This window comes from the organism of the source record quoted next, unplaced genomic scaffold (genome assembly GCF_019419815.1).
Source record: "Pyrus x bretschneideri cultivar Hongxiangsu unplaced genomic scaffold, Pyrus_bretschneideri_v1 Contig4, whole genome shotgun sequence".
In the NCBI taxonomy this organism is placed as follows: Eukaryota; Viridiplantae; Streptophyta; class Magnoliopsida; order Rosales; family Rosaceae; genus Pyrus; species Pyrus x bretschneideri.
This window is the reverse complement of record NW_025999723.1, coordinates 4,711,266-4,731,834: the sequence shown is the minus strand read 5'-3', so window position 1 is coordinate 4,731,834 and position 20,569 is coordinate 4,711,266. Positions and strand designations below refer to the sequence as shown.

The 20,569-nt window shown below is 37.5% G+C and overlaps 4 protein-coding genes across 4 annotated transcripts; 2 read left to right on the top strand and 2 right to left on the bottom strand.

Annotated features, from left to right (window-relative positions):
• The first annotated feature begins 5,519 nt into the window (after nt 1–5,519).
• LOC103958671 (amino acid transporter AVT6C) lies at nt 5,520–8,471 on the top strand. Its single transcript, XM_009370967.3, has 5 exons — nt 5,520–5,964; nt 6,096–6,248; nt 6,381–6,584; nt 7,045–7,510; nt 8,041–8,471. The coding sequence occupies exons 1-5, from the start codon at nt 5,607–5,609 to the stop codon at nt 8,165–8,167; spliced, it is 1,308 nt and encodes a 435-aa protein (XP_009369242.2). The 5' UTR covers nt 5,520–5,606; the 3' UTR covers nt 8,168–8,471.
• LOC103958672 lies at nt 8,385–10,434 on the bottom strand. Its single transcript, XM_009370969.3, has 6 exons — nt 10,259–10,434; nt 10,080–10,155; nt 9,866–9,973; nt 9,647–9,745; nt 9,271–9,396; nt 8,385–8,802 (listed from the first exon to the last, which is right to left on the bottom strand). The coding sequence occupies exons 1-6, from the start codon at nt 10,286–10,288 to the stop codon at nt 8,630–8,632; spliced, it is 612 nt and encodes a 203-aa protein (XP_009369244.2). The 5' UTR covers nt 10,289–10,434; the 3' UTR covers nt 8,385–8,629.
• Nucleotides 10,435–11,326: 892 nt separating this feature from the next.
• Nucleotides 11,327–14,718, bottom strand: LOC103958673 (ribosome biogenesis protein NOP53). Its single transcript, XM_009370970.3, has 12 exons — nt 14,494–14,718; nt 13,708–13,880; nt 13,577–13,622; nt 13,441–13,466; nt 13,064–13,144; nt 12,852–12,962; nt 12,501–12,589; nt 12,274–12,393; nt 12,069–12,191; nt 11,912–11,978; nt 11,732–11,808; nt 11,327–11,598 (listed from the first exon to the last, which is right to left on the bottom strand). Exons 1-12 carry the CDS (start codon nt 14,660–14,662, stop codon nt 11,592–11,594), a joined length of 1,089 nt encoding a protein of 362 aa, XP_009369245.2. The 5' UTR covers nt 14,663–14,718; the 3' UTR covers nt 11,327–11,591.
• Nucleotides 14,719–14,959: 241 nt separating this feature from the next.
• Nucleotides 14,960–18,426, top strand: LOC103958696 (putative pentatricopeptide repeat-containing protein At1g56570). Its single transcript, XM_048565741.1, has 2 exons — nt 14,960–15,218; nt 15,346–18,426. The coding sequence occupies exons 1-2, from the start codon at nt 15,141–15,143 to the stop codon at nt 17,587–17,589; spliced, it is 2,322 nt and encodes a 773-aa protein (XP_048421698.1). The 5' UTR covers nt 14,960–15,140; the 3' UTR covers nt 17,590–18,426.
• The last annotated feature ends 2,143 nt before the right edge of the window (nt 18,427–20,569 follow it).

The following is a 20,569-nucleotide window of genomic DNA, read 5'->3' as shown; positions in this document are numbered from 1 at the left end:
AGAAACACGATACAAATAATGATACAATTAGATTATAAGCATAATATTATTCTGCTTTTAAAATAGTTAAAAGTGATATGGTAAAAATGTTTTATAATCAAGTTTTGGTAAAATACAAGTGAACCTGAAAAGACACTTAAAACATTTAAGAATCAGTTATGTACTTTTTACGTAAAATACTTATGCTTTTAAAATCAAAAAATATTTTCGTTAAAAACTTTCAATTATTTTAAATGAACTTCTAAACCAATCCTATAAACATTTTTTGTGTTTGAAATATATAATCACTTAGTCAATCAAAGATTTTTGTTATATAATTAGCCATATGATATGAAAATTTAGCTCAATTGATTTAAAAAAATTTAAATTTGAATCATGATGATTAAAACACATAATATTCTAATATACTTTAGCATATTCTTCTAAAATAATTCCATTTTTTATAAAATTATTCTTGTTACAAAAAAGTTCTTCAAAAGTGAAAAATAAAATATAAGAAAAATTTATTAACCATGGCCCAAATATGAATAATGGAGGCCCAATCTAAAATAGTTTTCTTACCGGGTAGATTGTTTGGGCTCATCAACGACTTAGAGATCCATAGATAAAGTAATACAACACCCCAGAATTATGCTCATCTTCTTTCTGCAAGAACTAAGAGATGAGATTAAGCTCATAATTCCCATTAATTCTGGATTAAAATCGTGAAGCCAAAAATAATCCTAAAAATCATGGAGTTGACATGTGGATTATTTTTCAAGAAAGACAAGACCGCCCCTTATTAAATGAGCAGGGAGCATTCTCATTCACCGCACATAGTTGAGGTAAAGCAAGCAGAGAATCATGACTGCTGAAGGCATCCCTCCCCGTAGGAAAAATAAAAAGTATTTATGATAGAATAATTCCTTATTTCTATTATAAATACATTCCTAATCAGAGAATACTTCTTCAAGTAATCCTAATTCCATTAATTTAGAATAATTACCTAATTACTCCAAGATATTTATTTACACAAATAATTTGAAATATTCCCACTAAAATGCCACCCTAAAGCAGGCTTGTAACATCCCACATTGACCAACGAAGAGAGGGTGATGTGCCTTATATGTACATGCTCACCTCCATATAGCACGAGACCTTTTGGGAGCTCATTGGTTTCGGGTTCTACCGGAACTCTGAAGTTAAGTGAGTTCGTGCGAGAGGAATCCCAATATGGGGAGCCACTGAGAAGTTCTTGTGTGAGTTCCCATAAACAAAACCGTGAGGACATGGTCAGGGCCCAAAGCGGACAATATCATGTTATGGTGAAGCCGGGTTCTGGATGTGTCAGAATGGTATCAGAGCCACTCTGTCGTGTGGTGCAAGTGTGCCAACGAGGACGTCGGGTCCCTAAGGGGGTGGATTGTAACATCCCACATCGACCAACGGAGAGGGGATGATGTGTCTTATATGTACGAGGCATTTTGGGAGTTCACTGGCTTCGGGTTCTATCGAAACTCCGAAGTTAATCGAGTTCGCGCGAAACCAATCCCATGATGAGTGACCCATTGGGAATTCTCGTGTGAGTTCCCAGAAACAAAACCGTGAGGGCGTGGTTGGGGCCCAAAGCAGACAATATTATGTTACGGTGGAGCCGGGTCCAGAAGGTGACAGGGCCACTCATAAAGCCTAGAGGGCTGGCCCTTGTCCCTCTTCTCTTTATCTCCAAAATTCATGACCCACAAACTCTCAAATACATTCTTTTTAGAATTCGAACTTTGGCATTAGAGATTTTTGGCCCCTATTCATCATGAGCAGCTTTTGGTACTATTATTTTACAGGTGCATTTAAGTCAAAGAAAAGTCGGCGAAAATTTGCATCCACAAAAATAACACTCAACATACAGCCAATAACACATCAGGTTGTCAACTATATATTCCACATCCAAAACATCACAAAAAATAAAAATAAAAATAATAATAAATAAATAAAACCAAAAAATGGTGAAACAACAAGAAACCAATGGAGGAGCTCAAGTCATTGCCCTTCCACTCTTACAGGACCCCAAGCCCTTGAAAGGTTGCTGCTTTTGACCGAAAGGTCATGAGTTCAAGTCGTAGAAATAACATCTTTGCAAAGAAAAGGTAAGGATGCGTACAATAGCCACTTTCTCCAACCCTCGCAATGTGTAGAGCCTTATTGGCTTAGGATCGTCATTTATCTTTGATCATGAAAATCTACAATTTGATACATCAATGTGCAAAGAATGTTCATACGTATAGTTCTTATCCCTCATGTACATATTTAACCAACTCAGTTCAAGAAGAAAAACTTTGTTATGATGAAATATCCCCCTTTCTCTCTACCTCAGGTAATGAGTGAGATATATTACATGTAAGAATTTTCAAAGTTTACGACTCTCTTTAGGATTTGTTTGAGACTATATAAAAGAACATGCTGATAAGCGGGATAAATTTGTACTGCTTCGGGAATATAGTCTAGTACATCAAGTGTCATCATATAAGTGGTTGAATACTCAAAAAAATAATTCAACTGCTAGTATTATGATATACTAATTCGTACTCTCGATGCACTAAAAGGTCTTTCGTAAAAAGAGTCAGGGGATGCATTTTTGTATATTATCTTACAAAATTAATTGTCCTATTTTTGTATTTTCCACATTTGCAAGGTTTATCTATTTTTCCCTTTGAATATGACATCTCATCCACCTATTCATTTATCCGAAAGAAAACAAATACATCGAGAAAAGCATGATCTTGAAGCATCCACACACTCATATGCCCAAAAACGCACATGCTTGTTATGCATTGTTGATAACCTACTTTTGGTGACCTCGGCGCTCCGTCCACTTGTCGGATAAATTTTATATTTGAATCACAAAGATATGATGGCTATATATATCTTTATAGCTAGTGAGTTGGATATTAATTTAATTTGTCAATAATAATAAAAAAAAAAAAAGAAAAAAAGATCAACCAGTAACTTTGACATTGCAGTTCTCTTTCGAGGATTGAAAAAATTCACAAAGTCATTTTAACCTTCCTGCTCACCATTGTGTGATTTATCAAAATCAGAAATCAAACTCAGGACATACAATGTAAAATAGTAGCCTGAAATTCGTCTACAAGCACTGAGTCACCCTGTAGTGGTTGTCATTTGACAAGTTTCAAGACTCCTGCCTATGTAGAAACTCTACTTCTATAATCCAAACAAGTCATTGTTACCAAAGAAAAAAAAAGAGTAAATGTAAGATTTAACTAGTTTAACAATACGTTAATTTTGAGGTCCGACTCTAAAGCAGCGTATGTTGCGTTATATCTCGATCACCACGTTAAGATCGAGATGTCGCATAAAAGTAGACCTGGAATGATGCCAATTAATCATGAACAACCTATGTTCAAATGGCATCCACATGTCCAGAAAATTATAGAAAGTGAAGTGTCCCCGTTTTGTGCAGCTACACCTCACTCTCCAGCCTTACTTTCCTTTTGTTTGTGGCATCTCGTATGCTATCCGATTTGCTAAGATTTTTTTTTTTTTTGGCAACCGATTGTTTTCAACAATATTCGGATAATGAAGAGTTATTATGTCAATGTGGTAACACAGTCATACAGTATAAGTAATTTATTTTTATTATAACACGTGAACTGATTATCATATATTATATATCAATTGCAAACTCATTCCATATTATTGAAAATAAATCTTATATTGATGATTAGTTTTACAGTGGAATCTCAACTTTCTTCATGGTATCAAAGCTAGTTGTCTCACGTGTGAAGCCCAATGGCTACTCGTACTCCTCGTCATCCAACTTGTGCTTATGAAAAGTTTGGTTACTTCTCATATTGTCAATTGGTTTTATAGAGGAACGTCAACTTTCTTCACATATATATAATACAAAGTAAATTAATTATGGATTATTCTTAGCTATGCCATTTGGAACTTGATTTTAATCTCACTTTGCTCTCTGTAACTTAAAAGTTGCAACTTTGCTCTCTAAACCTCAAAGTTCGTCCACTTTGCTCTCTGGAACTCAATTTTGATCTCATTTTGCTCACTGAAACATGAGAATCTTTCTATAAAACTCAAAATTTGCTTTATATTGTCTAAGATCTGTTAATTTCTTATGTGAGTTTGATTTGGATGCATCAGGCTAATCATTTTTTTTTAACTTTTATTTTTCATCTCTTCAATTTTTTTTAATTTAATATTTTCTAATTGTTGAATGTTAACACATAATGGAGCTTCATAATCAAATTTATTGCATACGTGACATAGTCTTATTGAGTATTAGGTCTCATATATGTTTGAATATGCGACCTATAAGTTTTAGGAAAAAGAGAGAGTCCACAAGTTAAAGTGAAATAATGTTTGAGTTTCAAAGAGTAAAGTGATGACTTTTGAATTATAAGGAGCAAAATAAAATCAAAATAACGTTTCAGGGGACTAACTAAAATTAAGCCATTAATTATACAACTTAACTATTTTCTACTTGTGTTCTTTCTTTTCTAGAATTTAGAAGAAGGGGCGATAATTAAATGGTAGGTCCAAATTTTAACAACGAAAAAACGCGAATAAGTGTTTGACCACTTAAGTTAGGAACTCTCTACATGGGTCTTCAAATTGATAAGTTTCATCTACAGGCATTTCTTCCTCGACCAAAAAAAAAAAAACAAAATTGATTTGACCTGGTATAATTGTTCTGTCACAACTAAAGTTTTTGACATGATTAACAAGCTAATTATAAAAGAGTACGATTTTCTCTCTTTTTATTACTATCTTCTTCTATTCACTCCTCTCATATTCTTCTCTTTATCTTATTCTTTATATAAAAAATTCAAAACACGATATAAACGTGACGTAATCGTAACCGTTTTAATATGAGAGATTGAAAGAGGAAAGAGATTAAGAGGGCAGATAATCGTACTCTAATTATAAAAGATCAAAGCATCACACTTGTTGAATTTTAAATCAAATTATCCCCTAGTAAGGCCAAAAATATGAGCAAAATGGCCATTATATTTCTTCTTCGGCAAATTAATTAAAAGAAAATTTAAACCTAATTGATTGGTTTAAAAATTTGCCAGATGGGACTCCTCCTCTAATCCGTTGATTTAAAAATCCCCCAAATATTTTCACTAAAAAAATCCCCAAAAATTAAGCTCTCACCAAACTAACTTAAATTACAATTCTACCGTTCGTTAAACATCCACAAAATAGGGCAATGTTATCCACACATATAATTTTACTTCTTACACATCATTCTTAATTTTCGACCATTATATCGAATGAAGTGAAAAGTTTAATGGTAAAAAAATAACAGAAAATATGTGAAATGTAAAAATAAATGTTTGAATAAGACTATTCCACAAATAATCACACTCCATGCACATTAACGACGTTTGAAAAATGTTAAGAAGACTCTCAAGAAAAACTCTCCACGCCAAATTCAATCGCCCCCACCCCACATGCGGTCATCACATATTCATCCACAACCCTACCCTACATGCAGTCATCACACATCAAAAGCTTTTCATGTACAAAAAGACAACATAACGCAGAACACACTCTTTCTCTAGCAAGAAAACCGAGCATCCATCGGAATGTCGCCGGCAGCCGAAGCCCACGTGGCACTGCTGCAGGACAGAAAGCCGGTGAGGCGGGGGTCTGTTTCAGGGGCCGTGTTCAACGTGTCCACGAGCATAATTGGTGCCGGAATCATGTCCATTCCGGCCACTCTCAAGGTGCTTGGTGTGATACCGGCTTTTGTACTTATTGTGATCATTGCTTTGCTGGCTGACGTCTCGGTGGAGTTCCTGATGAGGTTCACGCATTCCGGCGAGTCCACGACGTATTCCGGCGTCATGAGGGAGTCCTTTGGGCAGGTGGGATCGGTTGCCACACAGATATGTGTCATGATTACTAATCTTGGGTGCTTAATTATGTACCAGATTATAATCGGTAAGCTCCAATTAAATATTCACATACGTCGGCGAGCTTGGTAGGAAAAGAATCAAATTAGTTACAGGGACATATACGTCGGCGAGCTTGGTACGAAATTAGAAGGATGATTATTTTCTTTTGTTTTTCAGGGGATGTTCTATCTGGAAATGGGGCTGCCGGAGTTGGGCATTCCGGTGTTCTGCAAGAGTGGTTTGGAGTTCATTGGTGGAACCCACGTGATATTGCCCTCCTATTCACGCTTATTTTCATTTTCCTGCCACTGGTTTTGTTAAGGCGAGTAGGTCAGTAAATTCACGCAAGTAAACAAACCCCTTTGTGCTAAATTTAAAACTCTTACTAAGTGAAATGATAAATCTCAAAACTTTTTAGGGTTTTTTTTGCTAATTTTTTAATATTTAATTGGTGTTTTGCAGAGTCTCTGAGGTTCAGTTCAGCCATATCAGTTCTTCTTGCTGTGGTTTTTGTTGGCATAAGTTCTGCCATGGCGATCTATGCAATCTTTGAAGGGAAAGTCAACACCCCAAGATTGTTACCAAGCTTGGGCAAACAAACCTCCTTCTTTGACCTTTTCACTGCTGTTCCAGTCATTGTTACAGCCTTCACTTTTCACTTCAACGGTAAGAAATGTACATTTTTAGGAATCGAACAGTTTGCGATGTAGAACATATGGCATAATGGATCGAAGAGAGTTTAGAGTCCAATCATGGTCAGCTTGAATCGGGATACGAAGCCAGGAATTTTCACATAAGTAGGCCTATAATTCTTCTTTTTTTTTTTTCCGTTTAAAGAACTGTTGTGTGATGCAACGAAAATGTTGCTCCTTTGTGACTAAAAGGTCGCGGATTCGAGTTTTGAAAACAATCTCTTTGTAAAGTAAGGATAAGGCTCCGTACAATAGAAGTTCCCCCTGACCCCTCACAAAGAAGCAACCACCTGAGTTTAAGGGTGGCTCCGCCCTTGTATGAGCGTACGCATGTCAAGCTGCTCTTCAATCCATTCCGCCATCTGTTCTACATCAATTTACTATTGTCATCTCAAACTTTGTAACCATTGCCTACTCTGATTGACTTCATGCAGTTCACCCAATTGGCTTCGAGCTTGGTAAGCCGTCTGATATGATATCAGCGGTCAGGATTTCACTGGTGCTCTGTGCAGTCATCTACTTCTCCATTGGACTGTTTGGGTACCTTTTGTTTGGGGATGCAATCGTGGCTGACATACTTGTGAATTTCGACAGAAGCTCAGATTCAGCAATGGGGGCAGTGCTGAATGATGCGGTCAGATTAAGCTATGCCCTCCATCTGATGTTGGTTTTTCCTCTCTTGAACTTTTCTCTGAGGGTAAATTTGGATGAACTGCTTTTCCCTCAAAAGCCGCTTTTGGCCGCAGATAGTAGGAGATTTGTGCTCCTCACTCTTGGCCTGCTGGTTTTCTCTTACCTGGCTGCAATTGCCTTCCCAAACATTTGGTACATTTTTCAGTTTTTGGGATCAACTTCTGCTGTCTGCCTTGCCTTCATTTTCCCTGGTGCGATTGTTCTACGGTACTCCCTCTATGCTTTTCATTTTATTAAACAATTGTCGTTTACGAAATTTAAACTCAGGCCTTGTGTAGGACTCCTAGAAGAACTAAAAGCACTTACCAAAGCATTTTTGACTATGATTGATTGAAAAACTTGAAAGACTACGACTACAATACAAGTCATGAGCCGTAGCAAAGCCACGTTGGATAAGCTTTTTTATATCGAAAGCCCCAAAACTAGCTATCTTATAGCAGACAACTAACGCAAGCCTACTCTTATCTTCTCCATTTCTTGGTGCAACCTCTCTCTTTTCTTCGGCATAGCGACCTGAGAATCAACCTACTTTTACAGGAAGCACGTGAAATTTTAATAAAAATTTCAACGTGTTTATGACAAAAGCGCTTATAAGTGCTTTTTATAGTAGTATAATCGGCCCTTAGTCTCCAACAAGTTCAGATTAGAAGCCGTCAGACCAACTAGTGATATGTTCTATCTTTATGTTCAAAAGAATGTTGAACTTGACATTCTTTTATATTTTGTGCAAATTGCAGAGATGTACATGGCATATCTACAAGAACTGACAGGATCATGGCAACTGTGATGGTAGTCCTGGCAGTAGTAACAAGTGCAGTTGCCATTTCCATCAATGTCTATAACTTTTTTGGGAACAAGTCCTAGTTGATTTTCCTTTTTATTATTTTCCAAATTGTTGTTATACTTGGAGTTAACGAAAGACCTGGCACAAAACCGAACTGCAGTGACATTCTAAAATTCATACAGCTGATCCACTTAATGGGATAAGGCTTTGTTATTGCAGCGATGTAGTTGAGCTGGCACGTATTTTTGTGTACTATTCATAGTGTTGCTTCTATAGAGTTCAAAGACATTCTCTATGTTTGTACCAAAAATAGATACAATTATTCTGGTAAATTATTTACCAACTTTTGAAGAATCCGCCAAATCCCGGCATTTTACAGAGTTACTTTCATCCACTATTGTTTGAGTATGCAACGTTTTCTAATCTCGAAACAGGGTTGTGCACCGGTGAAACATCCGGTGATCATTCATATGAGTTAAAGCCAACTTTCTGAATTCGAAACATGGCGTTTTAGAGGTTGTGATGCAGCCTATAATTGGAGATCAAGAGTTTACAGACCTTGAAACATCTGCGGCTGGAAAATCGTACCTCAGATCTTGGAATCTCCCGAGTAAGCTTGACTTGTATTTCTCAATTTCAGCATTCTCCAGGGAATCCAGGGTAGATCTGATAACTGAGATTGCCCCAGCCTGGTGTAAAGCTCCAAGAGCTTTATCTGCAATTACAGAAAATAGATTAGACGACCAAAAGAGATAAGAAAGAACTGATTACGACAGAACGACTCTAGCATGTTTTCAGGGACATCCAAAATGCTTAGCATTTTTGCTTTCTAAACACTTCTATCGCATACTCTCCCAACAACTGTCTAAACATAACTGTCAAATCTTTTATCACCGCAATTATCAAATATGCATTACGCTTGCCGGTGTGTTACTCAACAGCTATATTGTTTCACAATATGAATGTAGGGTACAGATAGCATATGCTTCATAAATCTAAAGGTTTAACCGTTTAGGCTACGATATGCTGGAATCCTATTCTTCCATTCAGTACTAGCGATGTATGATGGCGGTTATCTGTAACATCCCCTAACTTTCAGTTGATACGCGCCTTTTCTAAAAGTGGAACAAAGTACGGATAGACAAAGGTGCATGCGGTACTAACTGCAATGTAAAATTCTAACCTGAAGGTGACAGAGCAGAAAGAGCTTTCAAAGCCTCATTTCTTGTGCGGTCATCTTTAGCACCGCCCAACATATTTACCAGCTCTTGAGCACCACCCATCTCCACTATTTTCATCCTCCTTTCATCTGTAAATCAAAACAAACAAACCCTCAGTTTCATGCGCTACCTATTCGAAAACCTCGACACAAAAGTAAACATAAAAACTTACAACCTGATTTGGAGATCAAAGAAATGATCACCTATAACATGATGCAGCTCAAAGACAATGCAGTTTCATAAAACGACTACATCCAACCAGGCAACGGGTATATTAAATGAACGAATTTCCTTGAAATGAAATGCTGACACAACGGAAAATAGAGCTACGCGAGTTACCATCAACCGCAAACTGAGCTAATCGAGAAGCCCCCATTCTCTTAAACAACGGATCCTTGACTGTCAACAACGACACGGACTGTTGCAACAAAGTATCACCTGGAAAAGTAGTAAAATTCAAGAGCAATGTCAGGTGAAACCCGAAAATCGAAACCGCATAACAGGCAATTCTCATTTTTCATAGATTAATTAAGATAAATTAGCTAAAGATTAGAATACCCATATAAGGCATTATGTTGTAAGCTACGCAAGTTGCAGTCCCAGCAAATATCAGTTTCAACAACCACCCAATTTTTCTTTCAGCTTCCTCTTCAAGAGAGAGCTCATCTGCAATCCAATACCAGAATTCAATTTTCCTTCATTTTCTCAGCAACCAAACAACAAATTACGGAATCAAAGACAAAACCTTGAGATGGGTAAACATGCGAATTACCTCTTCCGTTGTAAGTTGAGAAATTGCGGGAAGGCGCATTGCGCAACGGGTTTCTTGTACAGTAATACTTTGAATACTGATCACGAAATTTTCACATCACAATCAAAATCGGAGAAATTCGGACGAAGAAAAAGAGAGTGGGAATGCTGGACGGAAACCAATTCGAAGAGGGAGCTTACAGTGGCGAGCTTGGATGCTAACGTGCGCATGGTGCGAAGAGATGAGTCCTCCGAAGCTCGGTGCGGCGGAACTGAAGAACAGGTCCGTCCTTGGACGCCCGGGAAAGAGTAAAGGCCGAAGGGTCTGGGTCAGGTGGTTTTCTGTTATTTTTGGGTCTAAATACAGTGAGTCATTTTACCAACGGTCCAAATAAAATAAAATTTTATTTTCTCTATTAATTCTTAAATATTTTTAGAAATTTCTAAACTACGAAGGAGATTTGAACTTAAATGCGCATAGTTATTTGAACTTAAGTGCAAAAAAAAAAAGCATAATGTTCTAACCAACATAACTAAGCCTGAATCAGGCAAAAAAAGAAAAGAAAAAAAAACCTTAACAATTTGATAAAGAAAATTAATTTAATAAAAAATTTGACTATATCCAGGTGTATATCCTCCTTAAAAAATAAAAGATTTTTATAGCGAAAAAGTCATAAGATATGCATAACTCCTCATTTTGGCCCCTAAGATTTGAAATCAATAAAAATAGTCCTTAAGATTGTTCACCATTAATCATTTTGCTCATTCTACGAAAAATTATGTTAAATAAGGATCAACATAACAAAAATACCTCAATTTAACAAACAATATGTCAAAATGATTTGACAAAAATTGAGGGTATTTTTGTCATTTATTCTTATTTAATGGAATTTTTTTATAGAAATACTAAAATGATTGATGATGGACAATTTCAGAGACCACTTCTATTGATTTCAAATCTTAAGGACCAAAGTGATGAATTATGCAAATCCCAGAGACCATTTTGATTAAAAGGCCAAAATAAAAACCGGGGTGCATATCCTCTTGTGCCAATTTAATCAAGAGAATTTACTATTTTGTTGTTATTCTCACATTCCTCTACCAATTTATAATTATTTTTTTTCTAATTTCTTTGCAAATTTTACACGTAAAAGAATCTGCCTTGTAACCGTGTGTATCCTCTTGTGCCTGTCGCTTTGATCACGTGATGACAGATACACGAGATACTAAAGATATCAAAGAAGTCTCAAGGGACGAGGTTAATGTAAATCACAAATTGAATTCTTTTGTAACTGAAAAACCAAAAAGGCGCTGCCATGATACATCTCTGTGTCGATTACAACTGGAGCTGTTTTAGAACGGAGAATTTCCATGCGAAATACAAAAATTGAAAACAGAGAGAGTGAGAAATAAGATAAGTATAAAACTTCCGAGCTCAACAGTCACGCTGACAAAATCTGCCGATCTTCTCGAACCCGAACTAATGATTTTGAATCCATGCTTCATCTTGGTTAATCAAATCAAGAAAAAGGCTCTATTTCCTGTCAAAGAAGTAGAGAAATCTTAAAGTTGTTTGTGAGGAAACAAAGAACGAGTTTTGATTAAAGTTCGGACGAAATCCAGTGAACCCTCAAAGAAACTTGGTTTTAAGACACGAAGAGAAGATTGACAAACCTTTTGTTCGCTTTTGGCGGGATTAGTCCTCTTTTCTCGAAGCTCTTGAACCTATCATTGACAAGGGTGCAACAACCCTTTGGGGGAAAAAAAGAAAAGCAATAAGACTTTCATTTAGTCTTATCTGAACACAGAATAAAAGTGGGAAAATTTTGGCAAAAAAAGAAAAGTGCAGTGTACCTTAAGCTTCCGGAGGGATCCTGATATCTCTTCAGTCAAGAGGACTTGAACCGGGGCAGGCTCGAACCTGTAATAGAAGGATTATACATAGGAAGGTAAACAAACAAACTATACTAAATGTGTGTGTATGAGAGGGAGAGCATTGTTTAAGACATACTTATGCTTCCCCAATCGTGGGGGACATGACTTGAGTTTTTCTTGTTTAGCTACAACTCGTCGAAGATGTCTTTTATGCCTCTCCTCGTCCTCTTTCGCTATTTCTTGAATGATATCTGGTAAGCTGCGACCAAAGGGCAAAGCAAAAATTAGAATGTAATCTTCACCAGAGTACTGTAGAGACAAAAGTTGTGTAAGTATATTACCCATCAATTTCTTTGGAAAGTTGCTTCGCCTGTCTTGCTTCTGCTTCCTTTTTAAGCTGTTCTTTACGCCTAGCTCTCTTATTTAATATGACTGTTGTTACCCTCTTTGTTTTTAAAGGCCTGCACCATGTTTTTTCAAGCAATATGAGCTAATGGCATTTAGTTTAGATGACCTTATAATGCATACAATATAAAATTACCCATTATCAAACAAAAACGGGGCTCACATTTTCTCGGATGCAGCATCCCCATTCTCATCCAAATTTTCTGGATTCATATTGTCATCACTGCCTTCATCTGCCTCAAGAAAATACATCTAAAAAAGTAGATTGGTAGTCTAAGATTCTCATTTATGAATATAAAAATTAAAGTAATATGTAAAATAGAAAATCCTTGTTGTTATGACTCCTTGTCCATCGTGTTTTGTACTACAATTGTTAAGATTCCTAGTTATATTCTTTATACCAAAAAATATTTCATTATCCAAGACAACTATAATTTTTTTTTATGACGTGTATGTAAAGCTCTACATTAAGCCCAGTGATGACTAATACATGAAAGGAACGAAAGATACTCACTTCTTCTTCGTCAACAGCCTCTCCAGGAACAGTTAGAGGAACTGGTTGAGGTCCTAGCTCTTTTTTATAGACTTTCCCCATTTCTTCTGCAACAGCATGAGCCAATGTTTCCTGGATTGACAAAAGAGGCAAAGATGAGAAAACTTTATGCCATACAAGCTGAAAGGTCAACAAACAAAAAATGTACTAGATGAGTGATATTAAAAAATTACCTGATGACTTTCAAATGTGGGATTGAATGAGGATCCTGGAGGCTCAACTTCTACGGCAGGAATAATTGATGGCTTCCTCGTCTTAAAAAAAAATCAATAAACATATATCAACTAAGAGCTATGCAATGTTATAAAAAACAGTGTCTATTCAAACAATAACACAGCAGCCTAGTGCTGCTTCGGAGTCTGTATGACTCCCACATAAGATGTGATCCATGACGCATCTTGTTATTTATAATTATGACTTGGTGGTCAGAAGTTGCATTTTAGTGTGCTCTTCACGCATTACCTGAAGTGAATTAGAGTTACAGAAACAGAAAAAAACCAACATGAACAATAACATGATCACATTCTTGAACTTAAACAATGAGCCTTACCTTCTTGGTTTTTTTGTTGTCATCACCTGCACAAGAGTTAAAAACAGTCAACACAACGCACAGAACCATGTATGAAAAGAAAATAACAGAAATAAAATAGTGGAAAGAATGCAATAGATGTTAAGGTTGAGGAAACCTGTGTAGCCCCATAAGTCAGCCATGCCAGAAGATGAGACAGAACGCTGCCAGATTCAAACTAAAATTAATACCAAATCGCTAGAACTAGATAACGTCCGCAGGTTTACATTTTATAATATAACAACTGACCTCAGGACTCCATCCAGATTCATCTATTAGTTCTGGAACCTTTTTATGTGCTTTCTTAGATTTCTTCAGAGTCGAAGAAGGCACTGGTTGTACAAATGGATTTTTCTGTAGCACGCTTTCAACATGGAGTACTTTCTGTCTGTGCTTTTCAATCTTCCTCTTCACCGAAAGATCTGGTCAGGCCAAAGCATACAAGTTCAGTTCCACGTAAAAAAGGACAACGATTAAGAAAACGCAAGAGCATTAAACACAAGAAAGAACTGAACTGAACCAAACTCCATACTTATTAAAGTATATATATCAATAAGTGACTATTTGACTCACTCCAGATTTCTATACAGTTTTCAAAACCCAGATTGAATACAACAAGATTCCTTCCAAGCCATAAAACGACTCTAAACAATCAAATTCAAGCTGAATTCTATCCAAGCAAAATGGCCCTCATTTTCTTCGAAATACAGTTCTTCGTAAATGATCAGAGTTTGTTTTACCATCACTCACATTGAGCTAAAGTAAGCTCATTTAACAGAAATGCAACAAACCAATCAAATTTTCGAAATAAATAATCTGAAATTCAATCAAACTCTTCCATTTATTCGTTCGCGTCGCATCTCGACAAGTTCAACACAAAAATCCAGCTCAAAAAAATTTCTAATTTCCTACTCAGAAAACCAATTAATTCAATGTCAACCAGCTAGCAACCACAGGGAAGCGGGATACATAGGGGAATTTGGCCAAAGCAAAAGGGTATGAAGGTACAAACATTGCTCCGGAGAAAGTAGGTACCTTTGGACTTGTCTTCGAAGAAGAGAGACTCGGCGGGGGCGGAGGCGAGAGAGCCGCCGGAGAGGGCGTCCTTGGTGGACTGCTCGAAGAAATCGTGGATGTCTTCGGTGCTGATGTTGGCCCTCCATGCCTTCTTTCCCTTCCTGGAGGTCTTGGCTTTCTTCCCCATCGCCTTTTTCCTTCTATTTCTGAGTTCTGAGTTCTTAAGTGCGCTGCTCTCTCTGCGGGTTTAGGTGGTTCGTTTATAAACCCTAATTCTGAATGGCAAGTAAACGGCGTCGTTCGCTAACTAGTTTTTTTTTTCTTTTCAAATTCTTAAACTAATGAAAATTTTAAATTTTAATTATATGGACAACATAAAAAATAAAATAAATAGTATTAAAATTAATTTTTTAATAAAAAAATATAAATTTTTGTTAAAATCAACCGTATCGAAATTTTTCGTTAAAGTTACATATGTTTTTTTTTTTTTGGCAGAAGCTTTTTATTTTTTATTTATTCGGTAGAGTACTGTAGAATATTGTGGTGGAGATCGGAAAAGATAACTTCCGATAACGGAGAGACATTTCAAAGCATAAGCATCAGCAGCTTCATCACCTCATTGTGATCACTGGAAGACGACAATCGGCTAACTGCGACGGAGTTCCATGGGTCTCGCCGTTAAATTGGGCTTTCCTCAACCTGCTTATCCTCTGGTTCTTCCCGCTTCGACTTCCAAAAACAAAGTAAGCAACTCCATCTCTCTCTCTCTTCTGCCTCTTTTGTTGCTGTTTTGGTCTCTCTTTCTTCGTTAACTTCATGTTCGTTCATTCACAAAGTAATAATAATAATATCAAACTTAATTGATTGCAGAGTAAAAATTCAACATTAATTCAATCATCTCCAACAACCCAGAAACCCAATGGAAGCAAATTTCCCAGCTTAGTTTCTGTTGATGAAACTCGGAAAAGGTTTCAAATTCAACCCTTAATTGATATCCTTTATGGTTGTGAGGACATGGGTTCTGTAGGAAAAGTTAAATCTGTTCATGGGTTGGTGTTAAAATCCGAGCTTTCGGACAGGGACTTGCTGGTGGTGTTGAACCATGTTGCCAATGCCTATTCGAAATGCTCGGATTTTGACAAAGCTCGTCGAGTGTTTGATGAAATGCCGGTGAGGAACATATTCTCTTGGACAGTCATGATCGTTGGGTCGACAGAGAGTGGGTTGTTTCTTGATGGGTTTAAGTTCTTTTGTGATATGGTGGATAGTGGAATTTTACCAGACAAGTTTGCGTATTCGGCGGTTGTGCAGACATGCATTGGGTTAGATTGTATCGAATTGGGCGAAATGGTGCATGCCCAGGTTGTTGTAAGAGGCTTTGCGTCTGATACTTTTGTAAGTACATCTCTTCTTAACATGTATGCAAAGTTCAGAATGGTTGAGAATTCGTGTAGGATGTTTAATTCCATGACTGAACATAATAAAGTCTCCTGGAATGCAATGATTTCAGGGTTAACATCAAATGACCTTCATCCTGAAGCATTTGATCAATTTGTAAGAATGCAGAAAGAAGGAATTAAACCAAATCTGTATACACTCATCAGTGTCTCGAAAGCAGTCGGGAAGTTAGGTAATGTTGACAAGAGCAAAATTGTTCACAGTTATGCATCTGGATTGGGCATGGAGTCTAGTGTTCTTGTGGGAACTGCTCTTATCGATATGTACTCCAAATGCAAGTCTGTGTCTGATGCAAGATCTGTTTTTGACTTTAATTTCACCAGTTGTAAAACCAATCCACCATGGAATGCAATGATCTCTGGCTATTCACAGTCAGGTCACAGCCAAGAAGCATTGGAGCTCTTTGTGAGAATGTGTGTAAACAATATACAACCAGACAAATACACTTACTGCAGTGTCTTCAATGCAATAGCTGCTTTGAAATGTTTGCGTTTGGGAAAGGAAATTCACGGGATGGTTTTGAAGTCTGGGGTGGAAATGAAGGTTACAAGCATCTCCAATGCAATTGCCAATGCATATGCCAAATGTGGGTTGCTCAAAGACGTACAGAAGGTCTTTGACAGGATAGAAGAGAGAGATTTAGTGTCTTGGACAACACTGGTGACTGCTTGTTCACAATGTTTTGAATGGGAGGATGCACTGATAGTCTTCTCGAAGTTGAGAGAAGAAGGCTTTACACCGAACGAGTTTACCATTTCTAGTGTGCTTGTTGCATGTGCCAGCCTTTGTTTCCTGGAGTATGGTCAGCAAGTCCACGGCCTCCTTTGCAAGGCTGGCTTGGACTCGGAAAAGTGTATAGAAAGTGCTCTAATTGATATGTATGCCAAGTGCGGTAATATAGACGAGGCGCAAGAGGTCTTTGAGAGGATTTCTGAACCAGATACAGTGTCGTGGACTGCTATTATATCAGGCTATGCTCAACATGGGCTTGTGGAGGATGCTCTTGAACTCTTTAAGAGAATGGAGCAGATGGGTGTGAAGGCCAATGATGTGACGCTATTGTGTGTTCTGTTTGCATGCAGCCACCGTGGTATGGTAGATGAAGGCCACTATCATTTTCATCAAATGGAAAAATCATACGGGGTGGTGCCAAAGATGGAACATTACGCTTGTATTGTTGATCTCTTAGGTCGTGTAGGTCGTCTTAATGATGCAATGGAGTTCATAGAAAGAATGCCAATTGAGCCCAACGAAATGGTTTGGCAGACTTTGTTGGGAGCATGTAGGGTACATGAAAATGTTGATTTGGGGGAGATTGCAGCTGAGAAGATTCTTTCGGTTACACCAGAATCCTCAGCTACCTATGTTCTTCTATCCAACACTTACATCAGGACAGGGAGTTATGAAGATGGACTTAGTCTGAGGGATTTGATGAAAGACAGAGGTGTGAAAAAGGAACCGGGTTGTAGTTGGATTTCTGTGAATGGTAGAATCCACAAATTTTATGCAGGGGATCAACAACATCCGGAAAAGCATGATATTTATGCAAAGTTAGAAGAGCTGAGAGTGAAGCTTAAATCCATGGGTTACATTCCAGATTTGCGTTATGTATTGCAAGATATGAATTTGGTAGAAAAAAGGGGGATGCATGGATGAGCTTGCTGAATAGAAAAGATTAATGTCAACAATATAACCATGTCAAGTAGGGGGACAAAATGTTCAGGTCTGGTGTATATGATCAACATAAAGAGAAGTGGCAGCATCAAAAAGAGTAAATGAATCTTTGGATGATAAAACTCCAAGGGCGGAACTGCCATGTACATTCGAGGATTTTTTTTCAGCTGCTCAGTTCTTCTTCATGCTTGGGAGCGGAGCATCGAGGTACATACAGGCTACAGATGAAAAACCCACAAAGTTCATGTTGCCACATTGGTTCAATGAACTTGTGAAAGAATGTTGATCTCATTGACTGGCAACGAAATATCATTGTGCAATGGACTATGGTGGATTTTTGGCTTCTCTGATCAGAGAGTTTTTTCGGGCACATGCGGTGTTCTCAAGAGGCTGTGTATAGGGTCAAGTGGCAGAATTGACTTGAGTTCATTATGAAGGACCCTGGGGCTCACAACTATTCGACAACACCCACCGATACAAAGGTATTGAACTGTATGGCTGCACAGGATTTCACACTCCGTGTTAAGAGGTGCAGGGGAAGAGGGTATGAAACCGTTACATGTAAGTCTTTCTCCCGACTTTGAGGAAAACCAAGTGGAAATCCTATTCTGAAGTCAGGCTATTCAACTCATCGTGTTTTGGGTTTCCACACATTCTGATTGATATAGTGAGGTCACTAATCAGCTTTGTTTTATGTAATGAGCTGATGAGAGGATGTTGGCTACTTTTCCTAAAGTGTGTTAAATGGGGATGGGACATATTTTGTCTACACTATATATTTACTGAAGGAATTCACATCACATATCATTGCGGGTTCAATCATTCATAATCCATGTTCAAAATTCTGTGCCTTGTCCAGTCTCTCTAGAGGATATAAGCTTTTTTAACTGAATAAAAGCAAGGAAAGTGTGTACTTCCTTTCACTCAATAAATCTTATTGTTTTGGAGTTTGATCGGCATATCCACGTACCACACCGTGTGGTGTTACTAATTTCCATGTTATAATCCTATATTTGTGCATATCAATTGTGTCGTCCGCTCATACCATAACTCATAGATCAGTACACCAATTATCATGTGGCAGTTTGGCCGTTGCACAAACCATTTCTCTTGGGAATTTTCTAGTATGGACCAGATCATAGCATACATTGAGATCATTAATTGTTTGATCTTCATCCATTGAATTACTAATCACACGTTTAGTCGTTCATTCACTTGGTTGATGCTATGTGTAGTGTCATTGTAGAATTTTCCTTTTCTCTACAAGGTGGCTAAAAACTTTTTACTCTTTTGCTTCTCCAATCTCCAACCCAAAATCTCAGTTGTGTCTCCTATCTTTGTGGGGCTTTTGCTTAAGCTTGTGGGGCATTAGAAAATTTGCAAGCCAAAAGAGGACATGAAGCAGTAAGAGAGCCAACAATCTGTGCCTTTGAAACAGTATCCAAAAATCAACAAAAAGACAGCAACCTAACAGTTGAAAACACCCTTCCTTTTGAGATGTCTCTCTTGCTTTGCTTGTACAAATATATACATATATACATATTCATTATATGAGGACAAACCTTTACGCAACAGAAAAGTTGCTCCTTTGTGACCAAAAGATCACGGATTTGAATCATGAAAACAACATCTTTGCAGAGCAAGAGTAGAGTTGCGTATGATAGACGTCTCTCCCCTCCCTCCAACCCCCTCAAAGAGGAGAGCCTTGTTGGCTTGGAATCGACTTTATATATATATATATATATATATATATATATGCATTATATACACACACAGATCCATCTGGTTCTGCCATCGCTGGGAGGATCTTTGCAGGTTCCAATTTACCTGTGATGAACAAGACACACATAGCTAGGGACACGTACATTTGATATATGATCCAGGTTTCTCTACTTTGCCATGCTCCATACAACTTTTGCAAATTATTTTATTTTCTCATCATTGTGATTGCAATTATGTCATCTTCGATGGCTACAACCGACCCCGTGACCTCTATTTTATTTTTTTTTTATTTTTTTTTTGGTTTTTATAAATTTTTTATTGTGTTATCTGGGTCAAGATCAATGACTCGGTGGGGTTGATTGCAACTCGAAATAGAACAATTATGTGCCCTCTGTGACTTAAGGCCATGCATAATGATGCTATACATAGACCATTGTTTGTCATGATAGATACGTAGGTCACCTCGGTTCAAATATTTCACATCGATCGTATCTTTGAAAAAAGAAGAGTTTAAATATCTTAACTATAATTTAACTAATATTGAGGTTTTTTTGTGATAAAACCTCACAGATTGTGTAGGTGGTAATTAACAAGTTGAAGATAATATCGATGTTGTTAGAAGTAGGCATTTGGCTTGTTTTTCTGATAATTTGACATGTTATCGGAGTCAGAGAGCGGACCCATACCACCACATGATGGGTGGGTCTCCTTGGCCCACTGAGATGATGGTGGGTCCTTTGGCCCCGCGTGTAGGGTGAGCCCCCTTGGTTGCCAATGTGTAGATCTCCTGTGTGTGACCCACTAATTAGGTGTTTCAGGTAAGGAGGCGTGTTGAAATAGCTCGCATCAACCGTACCTCTGAGAAAAGAAGAGTTTAAATATCCTAACTCTAGACATCCTAACCTCAGTCTAACTATACCGAAGTTTTTTGTGATAAAACTTGGTAATTAACAAGTTGGGGACAATATCGGTAATAATATGACACCTTCAAGATGATGGCTCCAAGATGATGGGTACGTATGTCAAGTCCTTGAAAATCACACGAGGCCACCGCCATAGTTATTTTCATGTCACCTTCAAGATAATTAATCTTTAGAGAAAGTCGGGTTAACTAAACCTATCACTAAGATCTCGTGTCTCTGGACGTAAGATATAAAACCAAACGTGGGCACATAATTAGGTTAACTAATCTTGTCACTCAGACCCACGTCTGATTGACTAATCCTCTCACTTAAACCTC

What these genes read in the sequence shown, in the direction of transcription:
- LOC103958671 (XM_009370967.3), top strand. Translation starts at nt 5,607, where the DNA reads ATGTCGCCGGCAGCCGAAGCCCACGTGGCACTGCTGCAGGACAGAAAG. An exon ending in TATGTACCAGATTATAATCG is followed by an intron (nt 5,965 to 6,095) that starts GTAAGCTCCAAT and finishes TTTGTTTTTCAG; the next exon opens with GGGATGTTCTATCTGGAAAT. An exon ending in CCTGGTGCGATTGTTCTACG is followed by an intron (nt 7,511 to 8,040) that starts GTACTCCCTCTA and finishes TGCAAATTGCAG; the next exon opens with AGATGTACATGGCATATCTA.
- LOC103958672 (XM_009370969.3), bottom strand. Translation starts at nt 10,288, where the DNA reads ATGCGCACGTTAGCATCCAAGCTCGCCACT. An exon ending in CAACATAATGCCTTATATGG is followed by an intron (nt 9,746 to 9,865) that starts GTATTCTAATCT and finishes CTACTTTTCCAG; the next exon opens with GTGATACTTTGTTGCAACAG. An exon ending in TTCTGCTCTGTCACCTTCAG is followed by an intron (nt 8,803 to 9,270) that starts GTTAGAATTTTA and finishes CTGTAATTGCAG; the next exon opens with ATAAAGCTCTTGGAGCTTTA.
- LOC103958673 (XM_009370970.3), bottom strand. Translation starts at nt 14,662, where the DNA reads ATGGGGAAGAAAGCCAAGACCTCCAGGAAGGGAAAGAAGGCATGGAGG. An exon ending in AGGCTGTTGACGAAGAAGAA is followed by an intron (nt 12,590 to 12,851) that starts GTGAGTATCTTT and finishes CTACTTTTTTAG; the next exon opens with ATGTATTTTCTTGAGGCAGA. An exon ending in CCACGATTGGGGAAGCATAA is followed by an intron (nt 11,979 to 12,068) that starts GTATGTCTTAAA and finishes CTTCTATTACAG; the next exon opens with GTTCGAGCCTGCCCCGGTTC.
- LOC103958696 (XM_048565741.1), top strand. Translation starts at nt 15,141, where the DNA reads ATGGGTCTCGCCGTTAAATTGGGCTTTCCTCAACCTGCTTATCCTCTG. An exon ending in CTTCGACTTCCAAAAACAAA is followed by an intron (nt 15,219 to 15,345) that starts GTAAGCAACTCC and finishes AATTGATTGCAG; the next exon opens with AGTAAAAATTCAACATTAAT.